Source organism: Anopheles coluzzii, chromosome 2, assembly GCF_943734685.1.
Source record: "Anopheles coluzzii chromosome 2, AcolN3, whole genome shotgun sequence".
NCBI classification, from domain to species: domain Eukaryota; kingdom Metazoa; phylum Arthropoda; class Insecta; order Diptera; family Culicidae; genus Anopheles; species Anopheles coluzzii.
This window is the reverse complement of record NC_064670.1, coordinates 32,987,220-33,000,921: the sequence shown is the minus strand read 5'-3', so window position 1 is coordinate 33,000,921 and position 13,702 is coordinate 32,987,220. Positions and strand designations below refer to the sequence as shown.

Sequence of the window (13,702 nt, the reverse complement as noted above, 5' to 3'; positions counted from 1 at the left end):
CTAGCAAAAATAACGCTGTACAGTGAGCGTCAAGTACAGTGACGGACCTTCTAGCCTGTACCAGTACAGTGGCTTGTCTTATGATGTATTTTATTTTTAATTACAGCTAGTTGTACATTCGCCTCACACACACAAAGGAACGTGTTGAGTCTTCCTGGTATGACTGCAGTGGTGTTGGCGATAATTATCGCCGTATCTGTTTTAGGGGAAAAAGACGTTTCTTTGCATCACAATTGGACATAAGTGCAGGAAGCCAAACATCGTCGAATATTTACAAGGTTCAAAGAGAAACAAACAGTGCATTTAGCATATAAATTTAAATTTAAATGTTCGGCATTTGAATGAAATGGAGCTCCTTGATAATTAAATAACCAAAAGCCTTAAAAAACACATAATATACTGATCGACAACAAATAGTCGTCTAACGACTTTAAGAAACAGGAAACAAGATTAAATTATGGTAATCTTCAAACTGTTTGTATAAAACAATTTAAGAAGAAAGGCTGAAACCATTTAGCATGACCAAGCTTAGATAAGGAATCCACAACAACTAATTGAGTTGAAATACAAAAGCGAATAAGTTGAATCACTTGTTATATTTGTTCTGCATTGAAATTTACATATCTGTATACTGGGACGAGCAAAACGATGACTTTTTATTTTATTTTATTTTGTTTCGGTTTGTTGAGTTTTTTTTAGCGCTGTGATGGTAACCTCGAAGCAGCTTAGCGATCCGACCGTTTAGCTTGTCGCCTCATTCACCTTCGATTTGATGGTGTCGCCTAGCTCGCCCGCCTTTTCCTTGAACATCTCACCGAACTGCGAAAGCTTGTCGAAGAAGGTCTAAGATTGTTTTAGGGCGTAGAACAGGAACAGGAAAAAAACAATAGAATTAATAACATTTAGATACGCAAATTACAATTTGTTCGTAGCAGTGGACTGTCGGTCAGCAGCCGTGTCACTTACATCAACGTTTTCCTTCGTGAATGTGTCGGAGATTGTTTTCTTCAGCGTTTGTACACCCTCCTCGACGACATCGCGCCGTAGACGGGCGGCAAGGGTGATCTAACAGAGTGCGGTAGAAAAGGAAAGGAGGGAGAACAAAATGATGAGCATATTACGCAGTTGTAGAAAAAAGTAATCGAAAATTCCAAAACAAAACTTTAATCAAGCCCAAGTTTAAAGCTGGCAAGTGAACTGAAGTGATTAGGTTATCAATTTTCGGGGAACATCGTGATCACTTCACTTCACAAGTACAATTCGCAGTACTAGCACGTGATCGCGCATCTGAAGCGTTCTGTTTCACTACCAATAGACTGTTACTTAAAAAAGAAATCGTTTCACAAGTTCACCTGAACGATGCAGAAGATGACGATAAACAGCAGTCCCAGCTTGGCCATGGCGTTAAACAATTTCCACACTAAATTCACACACACAAAAAAAAGAAACTTTAAACAGAAACTAGGATCGTTCTTTCGACTTCTAGCAGCGATCACTTGCGATCCGACACGGGCGAGCTTGTAATCACGAATGTTCAAAGTCGTCGCACTTGAACTGATATTTTATGTACGCTAGTCGGACCGCCACACATGAGCGGTGGCGATCGTTGATGTTTGCGGCGGAGGAGACGCGATCGCGTTAGCACTGACTAGCGGCTGCTCTACGATCGGGGGATACGGGGGTTGTTCGGTGCGTGTGTCTGTGTGTGCTTCCCACAATTTAGTTCAAATCCCTTTTTTTGTCTTGCTACCTTATCAGGGCCTGCCGCTTGCCCTGTATCACCTACCTACCGAAGGCGTGCGCCGAAGTTCGACAGCGCGATAGGAGCGACGGCCCGTAAACAACGGGCCGATCGTCGGAGTTCGTGCAACTTCCGATTGATGATAGCGTGCGACGTCAGTCGAATTTAGCAGAATTACGATTGCTGGAGGAATTCTACACAAAAATGAGGCTTTTGGCATCCATTATCAGGCGCAAATGAAGTTGTAAAGGGTGCGCACATGGAAGCCTTTTAAAACTTTGCGCATGGCTTTCTATTAGAGCGGTTGGAGCTATTTAGTTCTCATGTTCATACTGTGCATTCCACACATCAGCGATCATTGCATTGCATCTTTCACGTTGGCCCTCCATCACCATCGTCACGGCCTTTTGTCAATAAGGTACAAGTTTATTTCAATTGGAATTCAATGTCAACTGCACTGCGGCTCGTGCCCGGGTTCACGCGGTTTGCCCTCCGATCCAGTTTGGTGGATCATATTGTTCGTTTGTTTCTCTCGTTTTCTATCTCCCTGTCTCTCTCGCTTTACTTCTCTCCCTTACTTATTCCCTATCGTTAGTTCGGTAGTGTATTGTTTTCCTTTCATCAGCACAAAATTGACCACATTACGCCGGCTGCTCTTCGGACGTCGGCCGATCGTCCCCACCGTTTGCTGATCGCACGATTTCCTGCTTACGGTCCCGGGCACGTTGCACCTGGTGGCGCGCTTCGGTCTCCATCACGCCCAGCACGCCCAGCACCATATCGTAAAACCGCCTGGAGCTGGTTAGCTGCCTCAGCTGATAGCTGGTCAGTGGGAAAAACCCTTCCCTTCGATCATCATCACCATCATCGACATCATCATAATCGTAATCATCGTCATCAAGCTGGTCGGAAGCCGGCGCTGCTGCTGCTGCCGTCTCGCTAGATTCTAGCGATAGTGCCATCAGTGGTTTCTCCACCCGCCCTCCGAAAATTGAACTGCCGAAAAACGGCGGTAGCTGTGAATGGAATGCAAAAAATACGGGTGGAGGGAAAAATCGTTCAACAAAAAACGGAACACTGTGTCACCAACTTCGACATCATGCCACCAATATCAAATTACGTAAAAAAGAAACACAGATACACACACAGAGACAGAGAAGGCAACCCCAATCGGTACGGTGCGGCGAGCAATGACCATGACTGTTGACTTAATGCGTATTAGACCCCGCGGACCGTGCAGTGCAAACTCATCGGCGTGCTATCGAAGAAAAGTTAGCGATTTCAAACACGACACGATCGACGATCGTAACATTCTATGCTCAAGCCGGTGATAATGACAGATAATGGGGTAGCGCACTGTAAGCGAATGCTGTAACTATTGTTTCGCCCTAATAAAGCCATCCAACGTCACCAACACACTAAAAGCGATTAATTTTCCACAAAGGGGCATAACGGTTCAGTTACCCGTAGCAGATAGACGCGCGTCCCCCGGAAGCAGGGCTGTACGATCGTGCCCGTCGCCTTGACCGCTTCTTCGGCACAATCTGTATGCTGTCCAGAATGCGAAGCACTATCTCTAGCAGGGGTGATTTTGGGGCGCTCCGTGCCGTCTCTAATTCGTTGCCAAACGCACTGGCCGGCACTATCGGTACCACGTTCGGCTCAGCGCGATACTTCAGCTGCACCGTGCGTCACCATCGAAGGTCATAGTTTGGGCAAGAAGGCAAGCATTGGTCACATGAAACGGTTTTCCTCAAAGTGTCTGCACGTGCTCCGGTTGTAATGTAGCAGCAGCCCCCGTCCCCTAAACGCATACTTACACCTTCCGCTGATTGAAGCTGTAAAGCGATACAGCTGAACACGGTCACTATCTGTACGAGCTGCATGATTTTAGGGCCTGGACGATCTGGACGCTCGTTTGGATGGACACATCGGCATCTGGTACTGGGTTTAGCCCTGCGGGAAAGAGTCTCCTGATCGGACCGAACGGGTGACACGTACGAACGGGACTGTGGCTGTGACTATTTCGTCTTTGCCGACCAGCATTTGCTAAAAGCACTCCCACGAATGACCCCCGCCGGATGTAAACATACCGGCACCGGCACCGACTGGTAAAAATGTGAACGTCACCGTGCAATCCGCTCTTCAAATGAGCTATCGTTCCAACCACAAATCGATTTGCATCGTGCATGATTACAGACTGCCGTTTTACGGTCAAGGATTTGCTGTGAGCAATGTGATGAGTTTGGCATGTTTTTCGTGCGCAGATGAGTACTAGTTAAGTGCTAGAAAGAGAAGCCGGTGAGAAAATAAACGAGTCAGATTATTGCTGTGTTTTATGAATCATTCCCGACTCATGCATAAATCTCCAACGGCTCATGCATCGATAAAGAATCGTGTGTCATGAGTCATTTGAAAAACGATTCATTTATCTCCTTTGAGTCAAAATATATGAATGTCTAAAGAGTTACCGTTGGTAGTATCTATACTTCCGATGTGTAAGGTTTTCCGACGATGGGCAGATTTGAAGATCTATTCAATGTGTTAAAGATTCAAGATCGTATGTAGTGAAGAGCAATGAAGAGGCAACAAAGAGGAAAGCGAGAGGTCTATGAATGTGTAGAAATATATATGAATCTTATTGATTCATGTTCTTATATATTCATGATGTTTTAGAGAATTATGTTCCTTTAGGGATTAACAATATTCGTCACATTAAAGAACCTTTCGAGATTCATACATCATTCCAAATTTACAAATCTAGAGAGATCCAAAATATGTCATTTAGGTTCATTTCACTTTGAAGAATAATTTTGATACATGAATCTGAATCAGAGTTTCCCATCTCTAATACAAATGCATTCTAGCTGCTAGTTCACTGCCGCAAAACGATCGTGTGAACGATGTGAACGTGTGAATCCATCTAGCAAGTGAACAAGATCGCTTTCTCTCATACGTTTGCACGTTTACCTGTGAGTCTTTTAAAAGTTTGCCTCCAACAAAGAAAGAAATGGAACGAAAAAAAAGCGCCGAGGTTAAACTGTGTTGCCAGCAGAATGTAAGCGCGAAAGCACAACAAAAGTGAAAGTCACGTAAACCCTGTCCAACCAACCTCTCCTTTTGGCCGACTTGGTGTCTCCGAATGCTAAGAAAATGTGTTGTTTTCATTCCACAAGCACTACAAACGGCGGATCCGGCCCGTTTGATTGACCTTCTGCGCGGCCTGTTTGTGTGAGCTTCGATGTGAAGGATTTTGGTGTTTACTGTTTTACACAGAACAACTGCAACCTATGGACTGTGCTATGACGAGCGGGTTCAACTACTAACCCTGCGCCGGGGCAGCGTCTCACCAGTGCCAGACGGAACGATGAACGGGCTCGTGGAAATTGTTGTATTCGGTTCTGTGCTAGCTGCCGGATTTTTCCCACCCGAGGTAAGAGGGAGGAAATTTTGTTTGAATTATTTGAAATTAGCACGAATTGCTTGCATTTGCTGCAGGTTAATGGGGAGTTCCTGTACAACGCGGAACCTTCGCAACACGTGATGCACATACGGAAGCTGACGGACAGTGACAAGCTGAGGATTGAACTCGAGCCGGTATGGTTTCATCTCGAGTCGTCCGATCAAAGCCCATCGCCGGCAGGTCAGCAAGTGAAACGACAGGCGACCGGCGAACTCGACATCGTACGACCGATGGAAATCTATCCCAGCGTTGATGAGCTGAAGCGGCAGCAACGCAAACGCGCACGAGGATCTCGCTCCGAACCATCGATGAATGACAATGCGGACACGTTTTTGCAACACTTTTGGCACGTGGAAACCGATTCGAACGGAATGTTGGAGCAGAACCGTTCGCCAAAACAGTTCAGCTCGCTGGAGCAGCAGTTAGACGAAGGTAATCTGCCGAGCTGCTTCCGGAAGTACCTGCACGAGGTGTACGATCGCAACAACCGAAGCGTGCGCAAGCTGATGCGCTGTCTGGCGCAACAGTCGGAGGAGAGTTGCAAGGCGGCAAGACGTCCGCAGCGCTATTTGGCGCCGCACTATTCGAGCAGTGAGGAGAAGGACACGAACGAGGAGCAGGAACAGGAGGAGACGGCAGACGAAGACTACGCTCGCGATAAGCCCTGTGCGAGGAAGGTGATGCGGAGGCGGAAGTACGCCGAGCGGGCTGATTCGTCGGAAGAAGAAAACGCGTCCAAGGAGCAGCTAAAGTTTGAGCAACTTTTTATCCGCTCGGATGGTGACTCTGGTGGGGCCATTTTTGAGCCCAGAGAGGAGGAGGAGCGGGAATCCTCTCGGGGTGATGGTACGGTGGAAAGCAGTTCCTCCGATGAGCCGAAGAGCGATGGCGTGGAGGCCAAGCCCGGGGAGTCGAATGAATCGCGGGAACGGCTGTATACGCGGGACGGTCGTTTGCGTCCCGTTGCGTACCGGCGAATGCCGCAGAAGTATAACACGCGAAGGCGGAAGTCGTCGGCCAGTTCGGAGGAATCGAAGCAAGACTGTAGCGGGGAGGAGTGTGATAGTGATGGATCGTGGGAGTATTATTGAGTTTAGTGAAACTGTTTGTTGAATTATTGTTATAAACTGATATAGAATAGGAAAAATGGCACGCACGAATTAGGATTGCAACGTATTTATTATGTGAAAATTTATTTAAATAAAGATAACAAAAATAAGTGTACTACTAAGCCACTAAAACACAACACTAGGTACAGTATCGGACAATAAGATAGGACCCTTTTTTTTCAACGCACCGTGCACTTGTTTTGCCACGTTCCTTGTGTTTGTGTGTGTATGTGTGTATGTGTGTGTATGTGTGTGTGTGTGTGTGTGTGTGTGTGTGTGTGTGTGTGTGTGTGTGTGTGTGTGTGTGTGTGTGTGTGTGTGTGTGTGTGTGTGTGTGTGTGTGTGTGTGTGTGTGTGTGTGTGTGTGTGTGTGTGTGTGTGTGTGTGTGTGTGTGTGCATGTGTGTGTGTGTGTAGTAGTAGAAAGAGAGTGTGCTTTTTAATGTGTATTTGCAAGTGCGCGGGTTTGTGTCTGAAAAACATAGCTTGTCATGATGTCATATTGCGTTGAAAGTATTCTTATTATGTGTGTTATCATGTGAAACATTGTGCGTTTACACTTGGATAAAAACTAAAGTTTGCATCGACAGCAGCGCTTGTTCCTCGGACGAAAACGCAGGTGTGCTGTTTCATGAATGTGAATGCGACACCGGTGCGAAATGGACACGCGCACAATAGCAATGAACTCGGCATTCCCTCACAGGTGTTTCTCCAGTGCACGCCATTGAAAGGCCTTCGTGCATCTCTGCGTTGCACGTTGTGTGCGAATGGTAAACTTTGTGCGTGCATTGAGCAGGCGCGCAGTTATTCTTTTCAATGGGCGTTTTGTTTCATGAGCGCGGCAGTATTCTTTTCTCGATTTTGAAGGGAAGACGCTTACTCGCGTACTCGTTGATAGTTTTATCCATGCGATGTTTTCGCTGCTCCAAAACGATGTAATTCATCGCGTATAGAAGTAGAACGCAGGCAGAGCACAGGATCAGCCGTGTCCAAGTTTTTAACCAGCGCGTTCTTGACGGTCCAAGCAAGCAATGTTAGTAACAATGGGTCGAGGTAAACGTTGTACCGATCATAAGCGCCATATGTAAAAGCGAATGGCTGCTGCTGGCATTAAGCGCAAAAGGATCGAGTTCGTAATGGAACGATCGCGCACTTTTGTCGCAAACGCGCTTCGGACAACCGAAACGTGCTTAGACAACTGAAACGCGCTTGGACAACCGAAACGCGCAAGTCAACCGGACGTCCTCAGAAGTCCATGGCGAAAGAAGACCGTAACATTGTTAATATATCGAAAACACACTGATCGCGAGGGCGGTGGTCCTGCTTATCACACCAAAAACCTAACCCAAAACACAAAAAACTACTTACAAATCTATCCGAAACGACCTACTTGTGAAACAAACACACACATCAATACACATTCAAACATACATCCACACACACACATATGCACACACACATACACACACACACACATACACACACACACACACACACACACACATACACACACACATACACACACACACACAAACACAAACACATACAAACCACACATAAACTTGGCCCAACGGGTGCACGGTGCGTTAAAAAACCAATGCCCTATCTTTCTGTCCGATACTGTACTTGATGATTCTTGTCGTAAAGGTTCGTTAAGTGATCGAGCGAAGGAGGCGTCGAAATTTTAGTGTAAATTTTCTCGTTCTATTCTAATGGAAATTTGGCAATTTATAAATCGAAAGCATGAACAATCCATTCCTCAACTATTTTCATTAAATTATGTACTGAAAGCATAAAAGCATAAATTTGCTAAATAGAATATTCTTTCAAAGAGTATGGTGTGCAATATGCTCTACAATTTGTTGGTTATTTTGTAAAATAATATAACTGATTGGATGGTCCCCAAATGAGAATCGATCCCGTTCAGCTTTCCAACCAAACCCAGACTATCCAACCAAATTATAGAACATTTGGTACTTGTTTTTCCGTGGCCTAAAACACTTCATAAAACATTCAGCATTAATTCAGTTTTGGTCTTTTTTTATTTATATTTTTTTACACTTAATAAGTTTGTTCTCCTCGTCCGATCGTCTGAGTAATTCTCAAGTGGAAATGCTTCAAGTCTATGTTGGTACGCGTCACGTCTGGAAACAAGTCACCTCAACATATTTGTCCTGTCCCTTTACAACGTTCACCAGGTTAGCCAGGTATATAGTGGCGCAGTCGAAGAAATGATCGTCCGGTCACGATCGTCCAGGTCAGCTAATGATGTGTTCGAGAAGAGAGTAATGGAGTAAAATTAAATTAAATCGATTTTACACTGCATGTACAATAAAACTATCTTAAAATACGTTAAAGCCTGCAATTCAAAACAACCCTCAAGCGCCCTCTCGTGGCCGGTTACGCAAACGATTGCTTCGCTGCGCAGCGGATGGATCCGTTTTGCGGTCAATTTTCCTGCCGATCAGGCGCAAACCCTTGGTCGCAATGCGATTCAACTTGGGCGGCTTGTACTCCCCCTCGATCGGCTCAATGTCGTACGTATGTAAGCCATCTCCCTGGTCGATTACGGTACGCGTACCGTACTTCAACGGGAGGGTAAAATTCTTCTTATGCTTTTGCTGATAAATGTCATAGAACAGTACGGTCAAATTGCCGATCACATCGTTCGTCGTGGGGCCGTAGTCTTCCCTCGGCAGGGCATCGAGATGCTTCTTGATCTGCTCGTACGTCACCGGGTTCGAGGCGTCGCCAATGTACACGGCAGGCTCAACGGGGCCACTCCGGAGGGCGGCCGATGACCTTGCCGGCGCACCAACCAGCTCGTCCGGTTTACCGCTCTGCACATAACCATCCCGATCCCGCTCCAAGGGCATACAGCGACACCAAAACCCACTCCCACCGTTCATATCGAACTCCTTGCGCTTTGCTCTGAATCGATGCGGAAGGTCCCGGCGCAAAGCAAGCCTTCTGGCGCGCAAGTTTGCCCTCCCCGGCCCGTGCTGTGGGGTGGAGTAGAAAAAGTGCATCGGTGCGCCAGTTTCGCATGGTGCGTTTGTGCGATGATCCGTTGGAAAAGGATCCATAATACTACGGCGCATTCTCGGTATGCGATTACGATCACTATCGTCGTCCGGCAGCGTTCGGCTACCGTTCATCCCGTTTACCACGTACCGTCTATTCCGGCAGTCGCACTGACACTCTGTAACGACGAAAAGAAAGCAAACGGAGGACATAAATGGTGAAGATTGTCACGGCTTACACACACGCGCACAGGATGATCGCTAACTTACCCCGCACAGGATGATCCGCGTACGCTTCCAGCTTCACTTTGGAGCACTTTGGTTTCCTTTTCGGCTCCAGCACCTCGAAATCGTAAGTGTCGTAGTTTTCCTCCTCGCAACAGCACGGCTTCTGGACGTCGTAGTGATAATGGTACGATCTACATGCCCAAAACAAATACACATCAATACACCAAACTCTTTAAAGAGAACTGTTCCCTCCCGCATCCGATCACTTTGCGATCACTTACTTCCGGCAGCCCCGCTCGGGCAAATCCTCCACAGCCGCATCCAACCGATCGTACGATTCCTTATGGCAGTCGGTAAACTTTTCCACATCGTAGTGGAAGCTGTGCAGCTTCCGGCAGCCCGGATCCTTCGGCGCCTCCACGTCGAAATGATGCCGACAGGCGGGACAGTCCTTGCAGCACGGTTCGCGCGGATAGCCATCGCGAGCGGGTAGGGCATCGCCCCATCGCACCCCGACGCAGATCACCAGCACCACCGCGGTAAGCACGATCCAGCCAACGAACCTCATCTTGTCACAGGTGAGCTCTGGAAGCTGACCAGCTACGGTGGGAATGTTTTATAACTTTTCTAACCCCAAACGGCACAACACGGCTTACAACACGCCGGCGCACATTTCGGACCCACAGAGGCAGATAACGAAGAGCTCGGATAACAGGGGAGTGCACGCGCCGTCGATGGTACAATGGTCGACAGTGGTTTGCTTTCGCGTAGAACGATTACAAACGGTAGCCGAGCGTTACATAAAGCGCCTCAAGAAAGGTCACGTAGTGCAAACGGCTGAGCTCATTGCGCGGTTTGTTTTACTACGTAGGAACAACACAACTCGCCATAGGTGGCATAGCAGTGGAGTCTCACGGGCTCAGCATGTTTGGCCACGTTTCGCACGCTGTGGTAAGGATTTTTGTGTCCGATAAGCATTTCGCGCCAACGCAAGCTGGAGCGCAAGGTGTGGTAAAGCTTTTCATTTGCGCGAAAAAGCGCCGTCGCATCAAAGCGTTTAGGCAGATAAACGCGCAATGCGCCAGTGTTGGGGAGGTTGTGAGATTGTTGAATCACTCTCTCGCCTGCTAAACGTGGATTAGCTGGTAGTTTGGTAAGCACTTTTTAGCACGTGCGGTTCGTAGTTGGCAAGTCTGTTGACAGTCTACGCTTTAAATAATGAATAAAAATAATAAAACATTTCATAAATATTTTAATTTACATTTATGCGTTTGGCAGTAGAATCGTTAGATCATGTAGTACGTTGTAGACACGAACAGGTCGAGAGCGACCTTGGCACGGGCACGTCATTACAATGATACTGGATTATCAAATAAGCGTCCATGGTGGAGGAGCTTACTCGATAATGGCTGGAATGATTGTTGAAGTAGAAACTTGAATCATTGAAGCAGACGTGATCGTTCACAGTTCAATCCGTCTTAAGTCTTCAGACTACATTCGTTTTTGTGCACGAAAATTGGCACCTTTTTGCTGGTTGAGTCTGTACCGTCTGTGGGTAATGGTAGTATCTGCGACAGACGGTAGTTCACCTTGCCTCCTGTACACAGCGGTGACTAACATACTGCTATGGGTAAAAATGGCTATAATGGTAGTACTTTAGATTAATTTATAAAATTTTGTCTTTTTTCATGATGATTTAGGATTTTTTTCAGCAGATGAAGATCATCTAACTGGGTTTGTGTGGGGTTATTTCGGAACGCTCCTGTAGTGCAACCATTCCATGCATTACTAAACCACTTGTTGGTTCTGAAGACTTCAAATCCCATGTAGACCGGGCGCTCTTCAAAATACAGTCTTTCCCCGAGTTACGCGAATAATGCGTTCCGGAGACATTCGCGTAACTCGGATTTTCGCGTAAGTCGAATATCACGTTTTACAGTAAAAATATACTTTCTTTATCATGATTTTTGATTGAATTTAGTTCATTTATGTAATTTATCACTTATTTGATTCAATTGGTGTGGAGAATTCAGTTATTTCTGACTTTTTAGTGAATTAAAATTTTGAAATATTGCTAATTATTTTTCATTTGACAATTGATGGAGAAAATTGTACTGATTTGACATCTGAACTGTCAAAAATAAAAAATTCGCGTAACTCGAATTCGCGTAACTCGAGTGTCGCGTAACTCGGGGAAAGACTGTACTGGATTGGGTTTGTACGCTACTGCTAGGTAAAACATAGCCTAGATCATTCAATTCTATGGCAAAGTTCTTATACATGTGGACGTAAAATTAAATTTGTATTATATTAACAATTGGAATTTCAGCAGTTTTATGGTCATTTTGAATAGAATCCTTCGGGTTGCATCTGTTATGGAAAGGATCCGGCAAAAGAAGATCAAGAAAGACTGACCATTCAATCAGATCGTTCTAATAAATTTCCAGGAAAACTTTGAGGAAAACTTTGAAGTCCAGGGTTAATGACCTCGTGGAATTTAGTATCAATAAAGAAGTGATAGAATGAAATATCTCAATTTGTGGTCTCCACGATTCTTGGTCTAATGACCAGAACAGACCATCTCTATCCATTGTTGATAGCTATAGACTATCTAATTAGAATGCTGAAACGTAAGAAACCTGAAATCGACGTTAGAAATCAAAACTCTCAGATATAATTATCACAAACACATTATATTTTCTTGTTATTATGTACAAGCATGTATGCAAATGTGGAACAGCAAACCACTAGGTTTATACTAGCATATCACAACAGGAAATCAGCGAAATAGTCTGCCCTCCCATTCACATCCTAGACTACCAGCCCCGATACGCCATCATCGGAAGAGCGTGCCCGACGGAAGTACGGACTGTCGTCCTCTTCCGTCTCTTCGACGTAACTATTGGCACACGTCGCACAACCACATTTGCTCTTAGTCTTCGAACACTTCGAGCAGTACTTGATGGGCTGCTCGGGAGAATAGTCCTCCTCCGACTCGTCCATATCCTCGGCCGTCGATTTGTCCTGGCAGTTGTCACACACTGGCCCATCCTGCGGACGCAAGTTAAACTTCGGCTCCTTCACCTCCACCTTGCCGTAGCAGATGTCATAGTAGCTCTGACCCTTCGGATTGCACGGTGCCCCTTCCGCCTCCTCCGACGAGTGGACGCGATAGTGGACGCGCTTCCGCTTCGGTGGCTTCAGCTCCAGCACGTGCTTGTGCAGCTTGTACAGTTGCTCCTCCGCGATGCTATCGCACTTGGGCGTCGGTGGCGGTGCCATCGGGTTAATGTACATGTGCAGGTCCGTTTCCGGGATTCTTTGCTTGTTTGCGTGCTCGATGGCAAGCTGCTGGCTGACCATGTCGACGGAATATTTGCTGCGAAAAAAATAAAAATAAAATAACCGCTTAACATTAGTCTTGACTGCGTTGCGTAACCGGGCGTCGGTGCGCAAGTGTATGGCGCGCTTTATTTACGGTTTCGGTTGCGCTGGATGATGATCGAAACCACACTCGCACGATCGCGACTTGGCAAACTTCGGTTCGATGTGCTCCGAGCAGGAGGGACGAATGCGGTACTCCTGTTCGCAGGAGCAAACGTCCGGCGTCGGCTTCAGCTCCAGCGGCTTAGTAACGTTGCACTTTTTCTTCTTGAAAAATGGGAACACTTGAGGCGTTGGCCCGCGGGCAATCTTCAGCTCACATTCGCACTCGTTGTGATTGCACTTGTTGCACTTTGCGTCGGCCACGGCCAGCGCCACTAGGACAACCACCAGCGCTACAACGATCCTCATGATGGTTGTTGATCGGCAATCGGTTCACCTTTTCCGCAGGTGAGCAAACTGTTCTGAACTTGACCGTCAAAACGACTGACGGCACCAAAGACTCCCTGGGGTGGTTTTATACGTTGAAACCGATCGTTGGGCTGGTTACTGGCTGGCGCTCCCAACCATGTACCACGTTCGATTGTTATGCCGCCCAGCGGGCTAGCCAAGGTCACGCAGCCCCGTTGTGGCTCGGATGATGCAGACGCGACGTGCCTCGGCATGATTGCGACAGGTGAGTTTCGGCGAGCAGGCTGCCCACTACATCAATCCGCGAGGGGCCAACGACGAACTGTTTATAGTTGATAGTTGCA

General features: G+C 46.6%; 4 protein-coding genes across 4 annotated transcripts; 1 reads left to right on the top strand and 3 right to left on the bottom strand.

Moving 5' to 3' along the window:
• Positions 1 to 4,638: 4,638 nt before the first annotated feature.
• LOC120950842 (uncharacterized) lies at positions 4,639 to 6,349 on the top strand. Its single transcript, XM_040369196.2, has 2 exons — positions 4,639 to 5,174; positions 5,240 to 6,349. Exons 1-2 carry the CDS (start codon positions 5,109 to 5,111, stop codon positions 6,293 to 6,295), a joined length of 1,122 nt encoding a protein of 373 aa, XP_040225130.2. The 5' UTR covers positions 4,639 to 5,108; the 3' UTR covers positions 6,296 to 6,349.
• A 197-nt stretch (positions 6,350 to 6,546) lies between these two features.
• On the bottom strand, positions 6,547 to 10,433 carry LOC120949982 (uncharacterized). Its single transcript, XM_040367659.2, has 3 exons — positions 9,845 to 10,433; positions 9,606 to 9,754; positions 6,547 to 9,514 (listed from the first exon to the last, which is right to left on the bottom strand). Exons 1-3 carry the CDS (start codon positions 10,129 to 10,131, stop codon positions 8,691 to 8,693), a joined length of 1,260 nt encoding a protein of 419 aa, XP_040223593.2. The 5' UTR covers positions 10,132 to 10,433; the 3' UTR covers positions 6,547 to 8,690.
• Positions 10,434 to 12,210: 1,777 nt separating this feature from the next.
• LOC120949316 (uncharacterized) lies at positions 12,211 to 13,013 on the bottom strand. The gene has a single exon (XM_049611130.1). It carries the CDS (start codon positions 12,924 to 12,926, stop codon positions 12,375 to 12,377), a length of 552 nt encoding a protein of 183 aa, XP_049467087.1. The 5' UTR covers positions 12,927 to 13,013; the 3' UTR covers positions 12,211 to 12,374.
• A 24-nt stretch (positions 13,014 to 13,037) lies between these two features.
• Positions 13,038 to 13,358, bottom strand: LOC125908399 (uncharacterized). The gene has a single exon (XM_049611131.1). The coding sequence runs from the start codon at positions 13,356 to 13,358 to the stop codon at positions 13,038 to 13,040; it is 321 nt and encodes a 106-aa protein (XP_049467088.1).
• Positions 13,359 to 13,702: the final 344 nt, after the last annotated feature.